Here is a 19,387-nt window from a genome sequence, read left to right as displayed (position 1 = left end):
GTTCATGGGAATTGGACATAGCTTCGCCGTTATCTCCGACTCGCCGACCATCCGAATGACGCTAGTCCCATAAAGGTATACCTTTGGCCAATCCAGCCAATCAAGATAATCTACGCTTGACCTATTACAGTAATAGTAGGGTTAGGGCTAGGGCTCAGTCTAGAACAACCACGATAGCTCTCGCAGTCTTGAAGTCTCCTGAATACCATGGAGTAGAATTCCATATCAGACGTGCAATACCCCATAGTTATATTAGTGGCTTCGTGTAACCTTCGTCTGTTGCATCGGTATCATGGGATTCTTGGCTTCTATCGTCCCTTGTCTATCCGTCAGTCTGTTGAGCGATTTGCATATCATGGTACAAGTACTTGGTGGCGTCAATGGCAATTATTGCGAATACGGCCTCGTTTGTTTGCGTCAACTGGCTCATGTGTTGGCTACGCAGAGATTTATATGAGAGTGCGTACGCGGGCTCGTTAGCTGGCTTGTACGTGAGCTAGGCAGGGATTTGTACCGGAGTCCGTACGCGGGCTCGCTTGGTCAACTGGTAGTTCGAGCACAGGCCTGTTCAGGACTAGGTCCACTCTCTCATTGACTGCCACGTGCATGAGCCTAGAATACGTTTGGATGGGGACATGCGAAGGGGAGAATTCAGGCTCACGCCAGCAACGTGATTGAGAAGACTGACCAATCAACACGCGAGAAACTCTTTTCCGCAATGTCACTATGTAAGACACTCATGCTTGCCCAGTCGTAGATAAAGCCTGTTGGATCCCTCTCAATAATTGCTAAGAATCCGGTGTCATGTAAGAAACATCGTGGAGGTTTATTAAACGCAACGATGGGTTTCCTAGGCCCTTTTTTGTACTCCCAGCTTTTCGTTACCCCAGAATATCCAAGCAAATCATTTGCTGGACAGACAATCATCGTGACAGGATCAAATACTGGCCTTGGACTCGAAGCCGCTCGGCATTTTGTAAGACTTGGGGCCGAAAAAGTCATACTCGCCGTTCGCAACTTAGATGCCGGTGAGACAGCTAAAAGTTCTATCGAAGAATCGACTGGAAGAAAGAATATTTGCGAGGTTTGGGAGTTAGATTTAGCCTCTTATGCCTCTGTTCAGGCATTTGCTAAACGAGCATCATCCGAACTTGACAGAATTGACGTGTTACTTGAAAATGCTGGAGTCGCGACCAAAATACATTTTGAGCGGGCGGAAAATCACGAAAGAACAATAACAGTCAATGTCATCGGCACTTTTCTGCTTGGGCTACTGCTTTTACCAAAGTTGGAAGAAACAGGAACTAAAAACCCTGTCGAAAAGCCTCGGTGGACCATCGTGACCAGCGAAGTGCATGCCCTCACCAATCTACCAGAATGCAAGGATGGAAACACATTTGTCAGCCTCGACGACCCACAAAAGTCGAACATGAATGATCGGTACCCAACATCAAAGTTATTAGAAGTGCTAGTCGTGCGCGAGCTTGCCCAAAGGATTACAAATAATAATGTAGTCCTTAACATGCTCAATCCAGGACTATGTCATTCGACACTGTGGCGCGAGAGGAACTGGCCAGTTTTGATTTTTTCACTATTTTCGTTTGTACGGACGACTGAAGTAGGTGCCCGATGTCTGGTAGCTGGCGCAGCTGCAGGAGATGAAAGTCACGGTGCTTATATGACTGATGGTAAGGTGAGCAATGGGCATCTGTCGGCGTTTGTGACCAGCGATGAGGGACGAAATGCGCAGAGGAAAGTTTGGTCAGAACTAAAGGCAATACTGGAAGACATTGTACCTGGGGTCACAGCATCTTATTGACAAGTTTCCATCTTCGCTATCCATGGATTTATGATTCTTGCCGGCTCAGTGCCTAGATTTTTGATACAGCCAATGTCTAATCTGAAGGAAAGCATCAGAAACTTTAATGATAACATTTTTCTCAAATTTTCAAGAAACAGCGTCCAAACGGGAAGTATTTTCCAAACGATCGATAAACCCGCAAATAACCAGAACATGCAACTCCGTTCTATAGCATCCTTCAGATCGTACGCTTGACGAGTATTTTTCATGCACTCGTCCTTAGCAAAAGCGCTCTGTTCCGCTACCTGAAAGCCTTGTTTCCAAAACTTCCGCCTCTCATTCCCGACGATAAGCCCTGTGTAGAGTGGCCCGTTTCTCCAAGCCTCTTAAAAATTTATGGCCGGCTGTTATTACTTTTATACCTCATTTGGGCGGCCTACATGTCACTAACGTCGTGGATTAGAGTAGAAATGCCCGGAGCTTCATATTTTGATTACTCCATGCAGAACTTCGTACTCCGTATGGGGTGGGGTAATCGGCCCGAACAATGTAGTCCTAGCTTGTAGTCATATTGTCGATATATATAATATTCGATAGCAGTATCTCCCGCGGGAGTCATGTTCTCAATTTGGACTTGAAGTCTGATGGAAGTTTCTGAACCTCATCCGGAAGTCGGCTCTCGGTCGGAAAAAAAAGGAGTTAGGTAGATGCAAGCTATGCTTGCATTTAAATTAATATTTCGCCCTATCCAACGCTTCAGGTATCAAATAGCAACTCGATATCGAATGTTGTAAGATCAGCACAGCCTCAACCAGTAATTCCTCCTCGACACGAGCAAAGCATAACCTCAACATATCGTTATATTCAGTAGAGCGCACATTTCCTTCCGGCAACGCCGATGAAGTGCCTTGGCCAACTATCACCGCTGCCTGTTGTGCAGCTGCAGCTACTTGTTTGGCCGTAAGAGGCGATGGTAGCTTAAGCCAGATAAAAAATCCACCCCCAATGAAGACATCATTGACCTGCGGTGTGGAAATCAAAGTCAAGCCAAGGGGGATTAGATATTGCTTGATTGCATATGAGAGCTTGAATAGTCTTCTTTTATAAGAAGGTATTAGAGTTTGTTGGATGTGTCGTGTTATGCATCCATTTTGGAGCATTTCGTTGATAAATGTCGAAGTGAGTTGCGATGGTGCACCGCCAGAACGTGTAGAGCCTCTGTCATTATCATTAGATTATAGATTATGGTTTTCAATCACGGAATTCCAAGTTGTTGACATACACTTGTGACAGCCCATAGATGAAAGCAGGTGTTGCCTCGGCCCATCCCACTCGACATCCTGGCCCAACGATTTTGCTGAAGCTGCCATTACTGACGGCATTGCCAAATTTATCAATCGGACCGCCATCCAATATTCGGTCGATATCAACCAGACGTGGCAAAATTGATCTGGATGCTGGAGATGAAGTAGAAGTGGAAAGAGATGATATAGACGAGGAAATAGATCGCTCTTCTGACGAAGGAGATTGGGAATAAGGTGTGTATGAAGGTGAATGGGCGTATTCATCAGGCTCTATTTCCCAGTGGACGAAATCATAGACATCATCTGCAATGACTAGAACATTGTATTTTCGGGCCAGTTGAATGAGTTGCTGGCGTCGAGTAAGACTCATTATCCTGCCCGAAGGGTTGGAAAATGTCGGCACACAGTAAATGACATATCTGTATAATTTTCTGTACGGCCTCAATTCCTTCACCGACTGCAATTGAATCTTTGTTAGTTCATGTTGCCTTGTTATTGCACATTTCGAGTAACTTACCTCTACATTATCATGTTCTAGTAAATATTTTTCGGCTTCGGCATGCAAACTCTGCTCCAAAATCTTAATATCAATACCCTCATCGTCTTCGGGTATTCCTTTGAGTTTGCCATCAAACCCTGCATCCGTAAACACTCGGAATGATAAGAAATAAGCCGGCTCAACCACGAATATAGCCTTAGTGTATACTGGATCTGTATATGATTGCAATATACATGCTAAATTCTGACTTGCGCCTCCGGTCACACATATTCTTTCAGCGTCCGGTCTTCCAGGCTCATTTAAGGATGATTCTGTGCGGTCATCATGATAAAACTCCGTAAGCCATTGTGCAAGATTCTGTCGCAGTGGTAGATATCCTGCGTCTGCGCCATAATTCAAGCCCTCCTCCCATACCGATGGTGTCGATAGAACTGTATTTGCTGCCTTCTGGATATCGTGGACGGGGATCAGTGCTGGTGAAGGAGAGCCGCTGGCGAGGTTGATGATTCGTGTGTTCATTCCGTTGAATTTATTCTTAGAAGGATTATCACATGGCTTTCTTGCTAGGATAGAGATAGAGGAATAAATCTTCTCTTTCCGCCGGCCACTCGGAGACATCAATAATCGGTTATTTTACGGTTGTTGTTGTTGCTATGGCTATACCAAGCGGGCTGACCACACACGGTTTGCAACGCGTTGACATATATCAATCAATAATAATGAAGCTTGACTCACTGTTCGACTCTCAATTCTTATCTCACAAAAGAATCATGGCGTCTGGTGAGACATTTAAAAAAATATTTCCAATTTGGGATAAATTGGCGATATAACCAATCAGCGCTCAGAGATATCCCTGGGTAAATCCAGACCCGCCTGACGGCCATGGCCGTGCCCGGCGATAAGTTCGCAACAAATTCAACTTACAATTCTGGAATGTCATATCCTGGATCGGAGCTCGCTGAAGACTTCATAATTGCATTCTATTTCCCTAGACTGGTTTAGTCCATCTTCAGGTTTCGAAGCCATTCACTTAGTTCACCAAATTCGACAAATGACTGAGAATTGTGTATGGCAGGCATTCTCAATCCATATATATTCAACGATTTCCAAGCTTGGTCTTTAGGGCCGAGATCCAAACACATCCAAGGTTAAGGTAGTCACGATTACAGCAAGGATTCCTTACTCGTCAGTGAAAAGGACATACATTTAAATTATCATGGCAACACCAACGGTTCAGCGAATTCTTTACTCGGCACCCCGAGAAGAATTTATCCATGCATTGAAACGAGACGGATGCGTGATTGTTCAGAACTTCACAGATCTCCAAACTCTTGAACAAGCCAGACTTGAAGTTGATCCTTGGTTGAACAAAAATGACAACAGCCAGGTTGGAGGTGAGAAAGACAAATATGATGCGTTTATGAGATTTCTTGAAAAAGAAAAAAATCCTAATTCAGGTTACAGCTCTTAATGGAGGTACGAAAACATGTACTCGCTTGATTGGGCGAAGCAAGACAGTCCGCGAGAAATTCTTTTCTGATCCTTTGTATCAGGTAGGTTTTTAACTTTCGCATTTGAGAAATTCTCCTATTCACGGAATTGTAGGATCTCGGAGAAGAATTCTTGGGCATCACCACAACCAATTGGTACAATGAAGAGCCCTCGACGAATACAACACATCCTCTTCTCTCCATCGCCATAACCATGGACACCCGTCCCGGAGCTCAAGCTCAAAAACTGCACCGTGATGACAAAAACCATCACGCGCGACACCAGAAAGTCGACACTTACCATACTAACCGCGACATGCTTCTGGGTCTATTTGTTCCTGGCTGTGATACAACCCGCGAAATTGGGGCTACCAGAATTGTCCCCGGAAGTCATCTATGGGGTGATGAGCAACCAGACTTTGGACCCAATGGCGACAAAGGCGTAATCGATGCAGAACTTAAAGCAGGTGAAGCTTTTATCATGCTTGGTAGTTTGTACCATGGAGCTGGACAGTACTACAAGTCTACGGGCAACCGTATGGTTCATATTATGTTTATGTGTGGTGGTATTTATCGTCAAGAGGTAAGCTTTTGCCCCCTGGATGGTGTCAGAATATCAGTATGAGATAGCTTACCATAGTACCTATCTTTAGGAGATCTCGTATCTGTCGTACCCCATCGAAGATGTCAAGACGTACTCCAAGCTTGTGCAACAGAGACTGGGATGGAATCAATCCGAACCAAATCTTGGATGGGTTGATCTCGTCTCGCCTGAAGCTCTGCTGAAGTGATTTATTTAACTTCTTTAAAATTATTATATCTGAAAACCTTCAATGTGAAAACCAAAGGGCATATTATGAGTGCAAAAGTCCTCCAACCAACTTTAGAATCATGAAATATATCAGTTGATACCTGCGGAAAGTGGGTGTTCCTGGAATTCCAAGTTTCGTTCCCTGATTTTGTCAGACTTTAGTCCTTTATCCTTTATCTTTCCCAAGAACTACCTAGGTATATGGAATTTAGAATTTCGCGTATATTTACTGATGAATGAACACAGCATCTTACTCATATGAGCTTCGTCGCACGGCTTGAAGAAAGTGCCGATGGCGGAGAAAAATAAATCCCCACATTTCGCGTTCCATCGATTTCACCCAAGGAAGGGTTCTAGAAGACCGACTTATCGCAGCTTTCTGATTGGTAAAGTCGCATATGTCCCCTGATCCGGTTAGCGTGCCTAGGCCCTTGTTTATCACTCGGACTTGGTCCGATTCTCCGTAGGAAATTTTGGAGACTCAAAAAAATTGTAATATTGATGGAATCATTATAGAACTAGGCTAGACTGTCTTCTTATCTTAGAGGAGATTAAGGTAGCTCCATTGGTGACAACATCCGTGCTTTAAACTCTTGTGATCATGGACGTTATATATCCCCCCTCTTTAACCCCCGCTGTTTGCTCTTGAAATTGTGCACAACTAGACTTCACGAGGTAATCCTTTTTCTCGTGACGCAATGGGTACAGAAAAAGAAATGAATGTCTCATCAGACATTGAGCCAGCCATGCCTGATGTCAAGGCTGGCGAGACCACTAAGCGTGGCCTCAAGTCAAGACATGCCCAAATGCTTGCCCTTGGTGGAACAATTGGAACCGCGTTGTTCGTCAGTACAGGCCAGACTCTAGCCAAAGGTGGTCCTGCTTTCCTTTTAGGGACATTTGTCTTCATGTCCTTTGTTGTGTATACTGTTGTCACTGCTCTTACGGAAATTGCTACTTGGATGCCTGTCTCAGGCAGCTCCGTCAGTTATTACGCCAATCGTGTTGTGTCGCCTTCGTTTGGATTCGCGACTGGATGGCTGTGAGTACATACCTTTCCTGTCGTTTGTCCACACTCCTTTACTGACATTATGCGAAGGTACGTTTATTGCCTCGGTATCCTCGCCCCGTATGAGGTCACGGCCGCTTCCTTGGTGATCAGCTATTGGCATAGTCCAATAAACATTGGAGTCTGGATTACCGTCATGATCGTTGTCGTTGTCGCACTGAATTCTTTGCCGGTCCGCTTCTATGGCGAGTCTGAGTTCTGGTTCGCGTCACTCAAAGTTATCATGATGGCTGGACTTTTGATTGTTTCAGTGGTCATATTCTTTGGTGGTGGTCCAGACCATGATAGACTCGGGTTCCGGTACTGGAATCACCCGGGAGCTGCAAATGAGTAAGAAATACATGCCCCATCTGTTAAATGCAGTTTCTAGAAGCTCATTCATTACTCCAGGTATATATTAGATGGCAACACCGGTCGATTTATCGCATTACTGGCAACGCTCGTTCTAGCCGCACTACCCTTCACTTTCGCTCCCGAGTTCTTGATTTTGACAACCGGTGAAATGGCTTCCCCACGCCAAACCCTTCCCAAAGCCGCACGTCGCTACATCTACCGTATTGTATTCTTTTACATCTCTTCCGTCCTAGCAATAGGCGTCATCTGTCCCTCCAACGATCCGGCTTTGACCAGCGGCGGCAAAGGAGCCGGTGCTTCGCCCTTTGTCGTGGCCATCAAGAACGCCGGCATTCCCGTCCTTGACAGTGTTATCAACGCCGGTATCCTGATCTCAGCCTGGTCTTCCGGAAACTCCTTCTTCTACATGGCGACACGCTCGTTGTATTCTCAAGCCTTAGTCGGCAATGCACCCTCATGGTTCCTAGCATGCACCAAAGGCGGCGTTCCATATCGCTGCGTCATGGCCATCGCACTCTTCTGCCCCCTCGCATACCTTAACCTGGGGAGCAGCAGTGCAGTCGTGTTCAACTGGTTCATCAACTTCACAAACGAGTCAGCGTTCATCTCCTGGACTTGCTGCTGCATTGTCCACCTACGTTTTCGCAAGGCTTGCAAGGCCCAGAACATCACCAATCTGCCATACTCATCCAAGCTTCAACCTTGGGCATCGTACTTTGGCCTCGTCTTCTTCCCATTCCTTGCACTTCTCAATGGCTTTGATATATTCTTCCCCAAGAACTGGAGCACGTCGTCGTTCTTCACGGCCTATGTGGGAATCCCGTTATTTTTGGCGTTTTATGTCGGACATAGAATCTACAATTGGCGCGATCCCTGGTTGTATGACCCGGCTTCGGTGGATCTTAGCGTGGATGAGGTCGAGGGCATTATCGAAGAAGTGCCAGGGACAGTCGATGGAAATCGGAAATGGTGGCATTTTGTCACTTTGCTATGGGAGTAATATTGTTGTGATAAGCTCTTCTGTTGTATAATGTATAATAGCGGTGTATGTATTGATATATATGAGAGATCCTATATGGTTCCTTCATAAGAAAAGCACATGAACATCAAACGTAGGTACCTAGGTATATATAACCTCATGACCTCGTCAATGAAATGTTGCTGGACTCTGACTTGTCCAATTATGAAATTCCTTCTTCATTCTCCGATTGAGGGCTCGCAAGTAGTTTCTGTATCGACCCAGCATGGATGAAGAAAATCCTCTGCAAACAAAGCTCTCTCCTCCATCATGCTTCCTGTAGGCATGCCAGCAAGGTATATGATCACAATACCCCTCGGGAATGTTACAAGGCGAACTCGAAGGATTCCAGCCGTTGGATTGAAAAACCTCGAGGATCTTTTCCGCAAAATATCCCTGAACCAATAAACTTGTCGTCGGAACGAATGCCGAGCGCGCAAGAAAGTAGGTATCCACATACCGGCACCTGTTGACCCCACGAGAAGCGATAAGAAATAAATATCTCCAACCCGACTTCAACTCCAACCTAATTGATTGTCCAATTTTTACCGTCGAAATGCTCCAAAATTAGCCCTACACTCACAATGGATGATCCAAGGCAAATAAACACGCCGATCAGACGCAGAAGAAATGGCTGCACAGAATGCCGACGGAAAAAAGTGAAGGTATGAATTAATGCCCCCTCAAATCTGAGTCGATGCGATGGCCCACTGATATCTATGGCAGTGCGATTTACGTGTCCCGGTCTGTACGAGGTGTATCCGATACCCAAGCCAATGTAAATACGAATCGAAATTTATCTACATACATGGTCAACAACTGGAGGCATGCAGGAGAGAGAGTAGCACTCCCCAAAATGTCATCAAGAATACCGGGTCTACCAGCCGGGCGGCATCTAGGACTCTTGTCTCACCACCATCATCGCCGCAATCTCCACGAGAGCCAACACCCCCAATCCGGCTGGATATATGCCGCATAGAGAAACCTTCCGTGCCCTCACCATATCTCGCCAACGCACACTCCAGGCTAGAAATGCGCCACCTCATTGCCAAAACCGCCACAACCGTATTCCCCTTAGCATCCAAAATCTTCATCGATAGACTAATGCTATCCGCCATGGGAACACCGCCTCTACTCTATGCCCTTCTTGCATCCTTCGGAAGCCATCATGCGAGGCGCATGACATCTTCCTCATCCGAATCCGAGAAGACGACACTCATATTCACTAATCAAGCCATTTCCGGCCTCAGAGCTGCTCTGGCACATGATGATGCCAGTAAGACACTCAAAGCGGACACACTGATGACGGCTATGGCGCTGTGCACGAATGATGTGTGTAATGGGAATTTGGATCTGTTTAGGATGCATATGAAAGCGATTCGGCAGATGCTGTTGTCGTTTATCAGGTCGTTGCCGGCGAATGACAAGAGTCTGAATGAGGATTTACTTAATGTTTATTTGATAAAGTGGTTTGCGGCGCTGGACGTCTCGGCTAGTTTGTCGCTGTTTAATCGGGGTGAACAATATGAGCGGGAAGAAGAGGTTGATGGTAATACCGCCAATTACTGGACAAGCCATAAGATATTCAATCCGTCGGAAGATGTTGTGGACGATATATGTGGTTACTCGTTGAATCTGGTTCCCATATTTTCAGAAATCGGAAGTCTGGCCAGGGTTCAGTACGAAAGCCTATCCAACGGCCGAATTCACTCCGTGGACGATCCCTCGGAATCAAACATGCACTCCAAAGCCCACATCCTCGAACTCCGTCTCCAAACCTTGCCATCCCCGAAAATCTCAACGGGCATCTGGACCAACCAACAACACCAACTCGTCGAAGAACTGCGCGACACCCACCCAGCCTTCGTCTACACGGCTCTGTTGCACCTCCATCGCAGGGTCCAACTCCTGCCCAAAAGCCACCCCAAAGTCCGCAACGACGTCACCAACATCCTGCGCGTTTTGCAAAACGTGCGACCCTTCTCGCCCGCAAATGTGCTGCTTATATGGCCCCTTTTCAGCGCGGGATGCGAGACGGACAGCACGCCTGAAAGAGCGGTTATTGATGAGAGGATGTCGATTATGCAGTCTCTGGGGATGGGGAATTTTACGAGAGGGAGAGAGGCGCTCAATCGGTTTTGGGAGTCCGGGACGGAGTTGAGGTGGGATGTTTATTTATGTCGGTCTGGGGTTGATTTGGTCTTATTCTGATGATCCGGGTTCTGTAAATAATTTATTCTTGTATATATTTAAACAGCCGGCATAGGGCTGAACATAATTATCTTATAATTTGTATTCAAGGAACATCAAAATTCAACTTCAGCACAACTATGCAACCATGATAATCCGTTCCCAAACATCGCTAGCATATAAAGAAAAAGCCTCTGGATGGATTAATTGTTCTAGAAAACAAATCTCTTACCAATCATATTATGATGACGCATCTCGGCGAGATTGCACGCGTTAGTCTACACATCGTACGTAACCAACAAAACCCCCCAACGTGCGTGGCTAAGGTTGGTTGATTTCTAACATATATTACTCAGCATGGACGGCGATCTTCAAGCAGCGAGACATGACATACCTGTATAATGGCCGAGAGGGGTGGAAGACTGCGTGGTTAATTAAATAAAGATTTTAGAATGGTTTAATAAGGAACTAAGGTGTGCCACTTATCTAGCAGACGGGATAGGTATATCAATAAACATTCGAAGAAGCCTGATCGATCTTCCGACCCTCCAGTACATATCGCCCGCAATAATATCGATAGACGATGGCACCGCCAACAAAACCAACAATACTCTTCGTGCACGGCGCATTCCACGGCCCAGAATTCTTCGACGCACTAATCTCTCCGCTGAACGTTGCTGGCTATACTTCCATCAAGAACGACTTAAAACTTCCAAGCGCAGAACTGAACTCCGCGAGCAGTCTGCAACAAGATATCGATGTTCTGCGGGCCATGGCATTGCAGATTCTGGACGGTGAGGATGGCGCGGATTGTGTCGTAGTCATGCACTCCTACGGCGCTGTTCCTGTTGCCGAGGCCCTTCGTGGTCTCAGCCGCGAGGAAAGAGGCGACAAAGCCACGGCCGTAGTCAAACTCGTGTACTTATCCTGCAATATTCCCCAAGTCGGGGATAGTCACTTGAATCAGGTCATGGTCTCGTTTCAGGAGTTGGGGTTGTCGTCTGATTTGCCTGTTGAGGTTTCTGTATGTGTTCAGCGTCAGTTACTCGTTTTTTAAGAAGGCTTAGCTGACTTGGACAGGATACCGGCGTGATAAAGTTCACCGGCGACACAGAATTCTTTTACAATGGGCTTCCTGAGGACCAGAAGGCTAGTCTGCTTCCGAATCTGACTACACAGTCAGCTGCGTTAGTCAACCCCAACCATCTTGCATGTTTGTGAAAGAATAATTACTTACTTTGACCAATCCAATAGGTCACTGATCACCCCATTGAAGGGTCCCTTGGCATATGAAAAGATTCCGGGATGGTATCTAATCTCCAAAGAGGATAAGGCCTTGCCCGAAGAGTTTCAGAGGGTGTGTATCAGTGTTGTAGGAGATATGATGGAGAAGGTTGAGGAGGTAGATGCCGGACATAGTAGCTTTTTGGTCAAGCCGGATGTGGTCGCTGATTTTATTGTGCGGGCAGTGAAGAGTGTATCATAGGTAAAACATCCATTGAAAAAATCTCGAAGATAGACTAAACATCATAATTTATACAGGTATATATCAAAAGACACAACAAAAACTCAAGTCTAAGAAGCAGCCACAGTACAAGCGTTCATAACAAGTACATACTCCAAAATCGCCGCCCCAGTAACCACAACCTCCTCCACCAGCCTCTGATTTGTGGCGGCATCCCCAAAAAACTCAACCTGACTCATCTTCTTCCATTTGAAATTACTCGCTTTGATGCGCGCAAGCATCACCCCGGAAGCATCTCTATACTCGAAATCTATCGTCTTCCAATGATAACTCGTCTTCCAGGTCACCATCTGCCCTCCCAGCGCGGGAGAAGGGTACGACATCTCATAGTTCCGTTTCATCTTGACTCCAATCGTAAACATCGGCGTATCCGGTAGGACAACATCCATTTTCATGGAAAATTGGTGGAACTTGACGGATGCGAATTCTTGCTTTCTGTCGTTGGGCCGAAAGAAGTGGAGGTTCATGCTGAAGGCGTTTACTTTGACATTGAATAGGTCTTTTGACGGATTGGTCAGGTCGTAGATGCGTAGGGCTGTGCCGAGGAGTTTGGTGTTTTCGGTTTGTAGGGTTAGCGTGGGATATTGGATGTGGTATGCTTGTGGGGGGTATTTTGATGTCGCATCATTATTGAATTGTGCTTGTTGTTGTTGCTGCTGTTCAGAATATGCTGGTGGAGGAGGATTGGACATCTCCATGTGTTGTTCGTATTGTTGTTGCTCGTGCTGTGTCTTTGTGTCAGAATTGGGGAATGTATACTATATATCCGGTCCTTAGATCAACGCATACCTCGAGCTTCTTGGATGAAATATCGGCCATGTTGTACAATTGTCGCTTTCAATATTCTTCTGTATTCTTCGTTTTCCTGCTCAATTTTCTACTCGACTTCAAACATCTGGGGATATCAGCTCTTTATATACTTTCCCTCTTCATACATTTTGAACAATCTGACACATGAAGTGACTTTAACCCGATTAGGCTGTATGTGCCGCTGGCCTGCATGTGATTGGTTGGCAAGGCTAGAAGTGGATCCAATAGACCAATCAGATCATGTCCACAGCTAAGCCACAGCTTCAGGGCGCCCCCAACCATCGCCAACTCAGATTGATCTTCACGAGATTAGCATTGTGTGATTTCATCGCCTATTACACTCTCAATAACTATGTCCACTGGCTGATATCGGCTTGGCGACTGCACACATGCCTGTGCCACTCGCGAGCTGCATTGGCAAGCGCTGGATACTGCCAATTCGGTGGACTATTCTAGCTACATGCCACGCAGTAAACAGCCTAGGCCCCGCATGTTCGATGATTCGCAATACAGCTAACTGAAGCTAAGAATAGAGTACGTGAGAATTTGAGTGGGACGCTGTAATGTATTGTATTGTGTGTCTACCTAAGAGGGAAAATTAGTTAACTTCTCAGGCACAGGTGGCCTTACATAATTGTGTGTAGAACTGTGCGCGCTAACTAACTAGTTAGCCCTCTGCAACTCCCATGGGACCCGTCCATGGGCGCCCATAGACGGGAGTTGGGACTGACGCCGATGTCCATAGGCGGGTGGAGGGTCGCTGTCCATGGGCAGACTTTCCATAGATAGTCCTATAGGACTGTAAAACAGTGTAAACAGTGTAAACACAGTCTACCATTTTCATAATTTTTATAGAAGTAGTCTGTATTTTTAAGTATCAGGTTTATAGTGGGATCTCAATTGGGATCAAGGAAGTTGCACGATGTTTGACGGCCTATGTTTGAAAGTCAGGATGCTAGAATGTGGAATGAAACAGATAGTTGCGGATTGATAGCAAAGAATCACAATTCAGGTATTTTTAGGTTCTCTTGTATTGGTCTAAGACTGTACAATCACCGTCTAGACTGCTAGAGGTAGTGTGCAAGGCAGGACGGTTAGTGGACCACAAGACTAAAATGTTAGTATCTGTAGGATTGTAGGTTCAGCCATATACACATGCATTCATTTAGTTTATTACACCACTAACAATTAGCTGTACAACAGGACATCCTAATAAACATGCTAAAGCTGCCTGACCGGTTATATACAGAACCAGCGCATATTCCTAGTGAATTTTACCCTCGATATTTAGGAGATATCGTTCTTGAAAGTTGAAGCTGAATTCTTTTCTGAACAAATCGCCATGATCATTAAGGATGTGACGCCATTGGATTTGGGCTTCTCTTTTCCTGACCAAAGGGAAAACGATGAAGATCATGAGATCTGATTATAAGATAACTAACTATAAGAACAAATAATCCGCACAGCGAGTCCTTAGAACATTAATTTCGCATATTTCGCAACTGGATAATGGCAAAAGAGAATGTAGTTACCTAAGTTAACTAACTAGTTCCATGATTAGCTATATATATTGTACATAAATCCATTTCTTACGGGCGAACTTTATGCCTCGCCTAGGGGCATGTGTTCAGCCGTTGCCTTCAGTTATGGCGTTGTGCGGACCCCATGGCCTGCCGTTGTAGAGCTCCCCGAAGAGGAATAAGAACACGGCAAAGTGTGGTTCAGCGCTTATTTAACGGTGCCTTTTTTGATTTTTCTCAAAATTTACTTTTACAAAAGACGTTTTCTAGCTGCTTATGTCATAAGGAAGCAGCCGATTGGTCGTTGTACACAAGGCTAGGCACGCACATTCAAGTACCGTACTCCGACTTCCCTACCAATCACCCATCTGACTATCAACCTCCTTCACCATACTCACTCCAGAAGAGAAATGAGTTACGAAGCAAAAGAGGTCAAGCCATACCAGGTGAGTATAATAGTCTTTGATTCACACGGTAATAAATTAACAACGTGCCTTTTGGTGGGGGTTTGCAATCTACCGAACTGTGTATACCCCTCAGTCGGATGAGCTATGGTCCTCTGTGCTCGAGAAACTGGAAACATACATGGAGCTCAGCTGTAAAGATCCAACCTACCGAGACGAACTATCAAACGTCGTAGTCTGGGACCGGGAGAAATTCAATAATGCGTCTATCGATGAGATTCGGAAAGATTTCAAAAGAGAACTGCTGATTCCAGAAATGGGTGACGATGAAATCAACTGGGGCGATGATTACGAGACAGAAACTCGGAAATACGAACGACGTTGCCAGAGGGAAGCTGAGCTAGCAGTGGAACTAGGCGATGATGCTCTGGCAGGCGAGGTCACTGATTCGTATTGTCTTTTAATCGATGATGAGGTTTTTCAATCCATCCTAAACGCGCCGGAGCCTGCGGACAGGCTGAAATGGGAATATGGCGAACACTACGTCAAGATTGTTACAATTTATGAAAAGTCCCTTAGAAATAAACATTGGCCAGGATGGGGCAGGGTTGATTTCAGGCTGCTCTGGTGGCTGCGTGACCACGATGAAATTGAAAGATGGGCTCCGGTTCCTGATCCTCAACGCGAGGGTGTCTACGAACTACCCGTCATTACCGGTGACTTGTGATAAGCATCGCAATGGACTAGACTGGCTATTCGCTGTTTATTGTGAAAGCTGCTTAGAGTCCCAGTCACCGATATCATTTATGGTCTCATCGTTTTATCAAGTATGATGACAAGATCTTGTCAATTGTCGACTAACCGCAGCTAATGTCATTGAGAAGGCCCTTGCAAGCTGCGAATTAGGTACTTTAGGTCGTTTGAGGGTTCCAAGCAAGTGCTCTGAATATGAAAGAACAAAAGAATCGCGATCAGAAGACGAAGGAAATCACCATGAGCTCAAACGAGACGTTAGGGTTTGAGAGTGAACGTACAACCCTAATCACGGTAATCCTATATCATGTATAAATCTCGTCAGTATGTTCAACAGGACATACAATAGACCAGAGAAAGCATGAATGTATAGATGCTATTAAAAATGGCGAATTCCAAGGTCCGGTGAATGTTACACAAGTTTCATGAGAGTGCCTAAGCACGTTCGTTTCGATCAGTTCGTTTAGCTAGTTGCATAGCGAGGCTGGTATACAATGCCTGCATAGTCAATCCTGACGGTTCAATGATTGTACGCAAGGAGATGCAAATACTATTAGCTCGGTCTCAATCCCATATCCAGCGGTTCGAAGAGTGGTGTGATTTGTTGACAGTGGAAGAGGGGCATCAAAGCCACTCAAGGCTGTCTGGTAATGACAAATTATTTTTTCTACCTACATACTACTAGGTATGCATATCAGCCGTATGTTCGAGTGTATTTGCTTAACAAAGATAAATATGTAGTTCTATCCTAAATGACCTGATAGCTAAGTTATCATTCGCAAACAGTCAAGTCCACTCCTAGAGATTTTTTGGAGTACCCGAGGTCTGTTGTCGCTGCTGCTGCTCAACAAACAATTGATTCTCCTATCTCTGTGGTGCCTACTTCAAGATGACTGGGTGTTAGACGAGTTCGTCAAAGGTACATGGCAACCCCCCTAACTGAAGGTAATACCATCACTGACAGCATCAATCGCTCACTGGACAGAAGTCATAGTTTCCATTAATGTTGTTCCCCCACCAAGCCGGAAACGGCACGGACGGACCACCAGCGCCAAACACAGCAAACGACAAAATGAACAGCACCAGCAGACTTGCACCGTCGAAAGCACCCGCTATCAGGTACGAATAGTCTTTGAAAATGCGCGGATGGTAGTTGCGAAGGTAGTACTGAACGAAGAAGCCGGCGGCAACTTGGTTGAAGATGACACAGGTTTGCGGTGAGTTGTATGGAATGAATCCTGCATACTGTATGAATTGAGGGAAGTTGAAATCTGAGAGCGAGAAGCCTCGGATTTTGGGCATGAACTGGACAAGGTCAGTTTAGCTCACTCAAAGAGCAAAAACTATGTAAACTTACGTATACCACAACACGATGGACAACGACGCATCCCGCGCCAATTGCGAGACCAATAGGGACGATTGAATATGTAGTACCGGATTTGTAAAGGTATTTTGCCAAAGCCCATGAGGCGGCGTTGGTGTTGTACGCTTGGATAGTCGCACCGCTCCAGGAGGCATCGCCATTTCCGTCAACAAGAAGCTCGCGGTTTCCAGTCACGATGGCAATCATGACAGCATAATTGACGAAAGCACCCAAGACCGTACCATATATCTGGGTGATGAACATGACACGAGGAGGAATTTTGACTACCGACGCGTCAGATGAAGGTAACAAATGACAATGGGTTGATACAAGATACTCACGGTATTCGCCCATCTTCAAGTCATTACAGAGATTGACAGTGTTGTTTATGACATTGTGCGACCAAGCAGCAAAGTACATGTTGCCAACCGGACGTCCAGGGACCAAAAGACCAGCGACCAACTTTGACAAATTGTTTGTAGCGATACCGTTTCCAAATCGCGCATACAAAATAGTGCTCTGAAGTAAGAGAGTCAGTTGGTATCCTCCAACTATACGGTATCGGATCACTTACAAAGGGTCCGATTATAATTCCCAGGATCAACGAGACAATGTAGGCCCAAACCGGTAGGGTAATGTCCTCCTTGAGAGAAACAACGAGACCAAGAATGAAACTGATAACAATAACGGCACCGTACCACCATGAAGGCGTTTCCTTGTAATGCTTTGCCATGTACTGATGATGGCGATCGTCGGAGTGTCCTTGTCTCGTGCTCTTGTACGCTTTAAGGACATCCTTGCCCCAGAAGAGGATACAATGTGCAATCATAGCCCCAATCTATTATTATGATCAGTTTTGATTTAACGAGTAATGATAGAGGATAGCCTACAGCTGCATTTGCCATGAACATTCCATACGCAAATGTTCCTGTAAGCCTAGGAATTCCATGAGTTGCCAGCGCATCTTGGTCGAGTACGCCGTGATTGAAGACTTTGGAAACAGGGTAAGTTTTGCCGCTAGCTGTGAGAAGACGAGAAGACATGAACGGTAGTGACTTTGAACCCCAGGCATTTCCGTAGTATATCGCAATCATGACAATATAGCACACCAAATAGCCAAAGGCTGAATTTATTTGGAACTTCAAAGGGAGCGATGTCTGGAAAGAAGTGATCTGCACGACTCAATTAATCCTTGTGCCATCTACGCCATAATTTTATACCACTTACATATTGCCAGTCGAATCCAACATTGAAAAGGCCGAGTCCCTCATTGGGAAGGGCACCGCCAAAGATAGTGGTGAGTACCGCTGCTGTGTCTCCAGTAGCATGCATGGAAGCTAGACATGGGATAGACACAGAGTTGAGCCACGGCCAAATATATGCAGGGAACCACTCAAATGCGAACATTCCCGTAAAAGCATACCAGAAATAGCGAAGAGGTTTGGAGTTTTTAACCTCTTGCCAATGGAGTCCTTGAAGAACCTTGACTATTGGAAGAGTGCCCCAAAAGACCGACTCCACGTGCCACACAGCAATAGGACGGATGATGCCTGCCATACCGTAGCCAAACAAACCGATCGAGAGAGTACTCAGAATCACGGTTACTGTACTTATAGGCAGATCGTAGAAAAGATTTTGCGCTGCGAATACGATGGCACTCGCCATTCCGTTCGACGCAGAGTTGGCAGTGATGGCGCATACGGCGTGCTCTTTCAGATTCCAAGGCCCGTAGTTGAGAAAGGAGACGATCTTGATCCACAGTGGCAATTCACCTTGGCCTCCTTTGCTTCTCCATCGCGCTTCGAATCGATCACCGCGAGGGAGGAATCTGGCCCAGGCGTTACCAAGGAAGTAGGCGATAATGACGATAAACGTTCCTTGAATGCTAACATAGGTCGGTTTGAACTGGATGTGTCAGTGTTGCTGCTATCCACCCGTGTTACCGTCAACTCACCTCATAAATTTGAGACATGACAGCTTGAAACCCTGAGAGGATCGTGGCCAGGAAGATGCTTCGAAAGGTCAGCGATGGCTGGCCATCATCTCGCAAGGGCAGGAGGTGCTTGGCAGCATCAGCGCCTGTGACGATGACCATGTCGTGTCTGGTTCCATCCTCATCGTAGGCGTCGTCAGTATTGTACACAGGGGGAGCACCTTTGATCTCAGTGTCGGCCTCCATTTTGACAGTCGTTGAATCGCCATGCGCGGAGTGGACTTCACCACCGATTGCACTGTCGCTAGACAGCTCAGCGTTGAGGTCCCTAGTCTTGCGTTCGACCACGATGGTAGACATGGCGCAACTCGGTACGAGTGGTGGGGGGGAATACGACACTCGTGATGTAAACAAAGACAAGCTTTGAGCCTCCGCTCTATCTTTATAGAGATCCACAGACCGTCGCCGTCCGGCCGGTAGGTAGGTAAGTAATTATTGGCGTAAAAACAAGCCGGGGATAGCCAGCATGGTGCGATAAGAAGG

At 45.9% G+C, this 19,387-nt stretch overlaps 9 protein-coding genes across 9 annotated transcripts; 6 read left to right on the top strand and 3 right to left on the bottom strand.

Annotated features, from left to right (window-relative positions):
* Positions 1-841: 841 nt before the first annotated feature.
* On the top strand, positions 842-1,819 carry EYB26_006642 (uncharacterized protein; the record flags this gene model as incomplete). Its single annotated transcript, XM_054265918.1, has 1 exon — positions 842-1,819. The coding sequence occupies one exon, from the start codon at positions 842-844 to the stop codon at positions 1,817-1,819; it is 978 nt and encodes a 325-aa protein (XP_054121893.1).
* Positions 1,820-2,532: 713 nt separating this feature from the next.
* Positions 2,533-4,123, bottom strand: EYB26_006641 (uncharacterized protein; the record flags this gene model as incomplete). Its single annotated transcript, XM_054265917.1, has 3 exons — positions 2,533-3,019; positions 3,084-3,562; positions 3,623-4,123. The coding sequence occupies 3 exons, from the start codon at positions 4,121-4,123 to the stop codon at positions 2,533-2,535; spliced, it is 1,467 nt and encodes a 488-aa protein (XP_054121892.1).
* A 697-nt stretch (positions 4,124-4,820) lies between these two features.
* EYB26_006640 (uncharacterized protein) lies at positions 4,821-5,885 on the top strand (the record flags this gene model as incomplete). Its single annotated transcript, XM_054265916.1, has 4 exons — positions 4,821-4,998; positions 5,069-5,157; positions 5,210-5,677; positions 5,748-5,885. The coding sequence occupies 4 exons, from the start codon at positions 4,821-4,823 to the stop codon at positions 5,883-5,885; spliced, it is 873 nt and encodes a 290-aa protein (XP_054121891.1).
* Positions 5,886-6,603: 718 nt separating this feature from the next.
* On the top strand, positions 6,604-8,328 carry EYB26_006639 (uncharacterized protein; the record flags this gene model as incomplete). Its single annotated transcript, XM_054265915.1, has 3 exons — positions 6,604-6,947; positions 7,005-7,304; positions 7,365-8,328. 3 exons carry the CDS (start codon positions 6,604-6,606, stop codon positions 8,326-8,328), a joined length of 1,608 nt encoding a protein of 535 aa, XP_054121890.1.
* Positions 8,329-8,930: 602 nt separating this feature from the next.
* On the top strand, positions 8,931-10,557 carry EYB26_006638 (uncharacterized protein; the record flags this gene model as incomplete). The annotated part of the gene is made up of 2 exons (XM_054265914.1): positions 8,931-9,011; positions 9,073-10,557. The coding sequence occupies 2 exons, from the start codon at positions 8,931-8,933 to the stop codon at positions 10,555-10,557; spliced, it is 1,566 nt and encodes a 521-aa protein (XP_054121889.1).
* A 562-nt stretch (positions 10,558-11,119) lies between these two features.
* On the top strand, positions 11,120-12,022 carry EYB26_006637 (uncharacterized protein; the record flags this gene model as incomplete). Its single annotated transcript, XM_054265913.1, has 3 exons — positions 11,120-11,560; positions 11,617-11,723; positions 11,791-12,022. 3 exons carry the CDS (start codon positions 11,120-11,122, stop codon positions 12,020-12,022), a joined length of 780 nt encoding a protein of 259 aa, XP_054121888.1.
* An 89-nt stretch (positions 12,023-12,111) lies between these two features.
* On the bottom strand, positions 12,112-12,880 carry EYB26_006636 (uncharacterized protein; the record flags this gene model as incomplete). Its single annotated transcript, XM_054265912.1, has 2 exons — positions 12,112-12,786; positions 12,851-12,880. The coding sequence occupies 2 exons, from the start codon at positions 12,878-12,880 to the stop codon at positions 12,112-12,114; spliced, it is 705 nt and encodes a 234-aa protein (XP_054121887.1).
* Positions 12,881-14,976: 2,096 nt separating this feature from the next.
* EYB26_006635 (uncharacterized protein) lies at positions 14,977-15,741 on the top strand (the record flags this gene model as incomplete). The annotated part of the gene is made up of 3 exons (XM_054265911.1): positions 14,977-15,511; positions 15,587-15,622; positions 15,680-15,741. 3 exons carry the CDS (start codon positions 14,977-14,979, stop codon positions 15,739-15,741), a joined length of 633 nt encoding a protein of 210 aa, XP_054121886.1.
* A 773-nt stretch (positions 15,742-16,514) lies between these two features.
* Positions 16,515-19,204, bottom strand: EYB26_006634 (uncharacterized protein; the record flags this gene model as incomplete). The annotated part of the gene is made up of 7 exons (XM_054265910.1): positions 16,515-16,853; positions 16,906-17,195; positions 17,253-17,430; positions 17,486-17,749; positions 17,802-18,083; positions 18,139-18,816; positions 18,866-19,204. 7 exons carry the CDS (start codon positions 19,202-19,204, stop codon positions 16,515-16,517), a joined length of 2,370 nt encoding a protein of 789 aa, XP_054121885.1.
* Between the last annotated feature and the right edge of the window lie 183 nt (positions 19,205-19,387).

The sequence above is a fragment of the Talaromyces marneffei genome, chromosome 5, assembly GCF_009556855.1.
Source record: "Talaromyces marneffei chromosome 5, complete sequence".
NCBI classification, from domain to species: domain Eukaryota; kingdom Fungi; phylum Ascomycota; class Eurotiomycetes; order Eurotiales; family Trichocomaceae; genus Talaromyces; species Talaromyces marneffei.
This window is presented reverse-complemented; position numbering and strand designations above follow the sequence as displayed.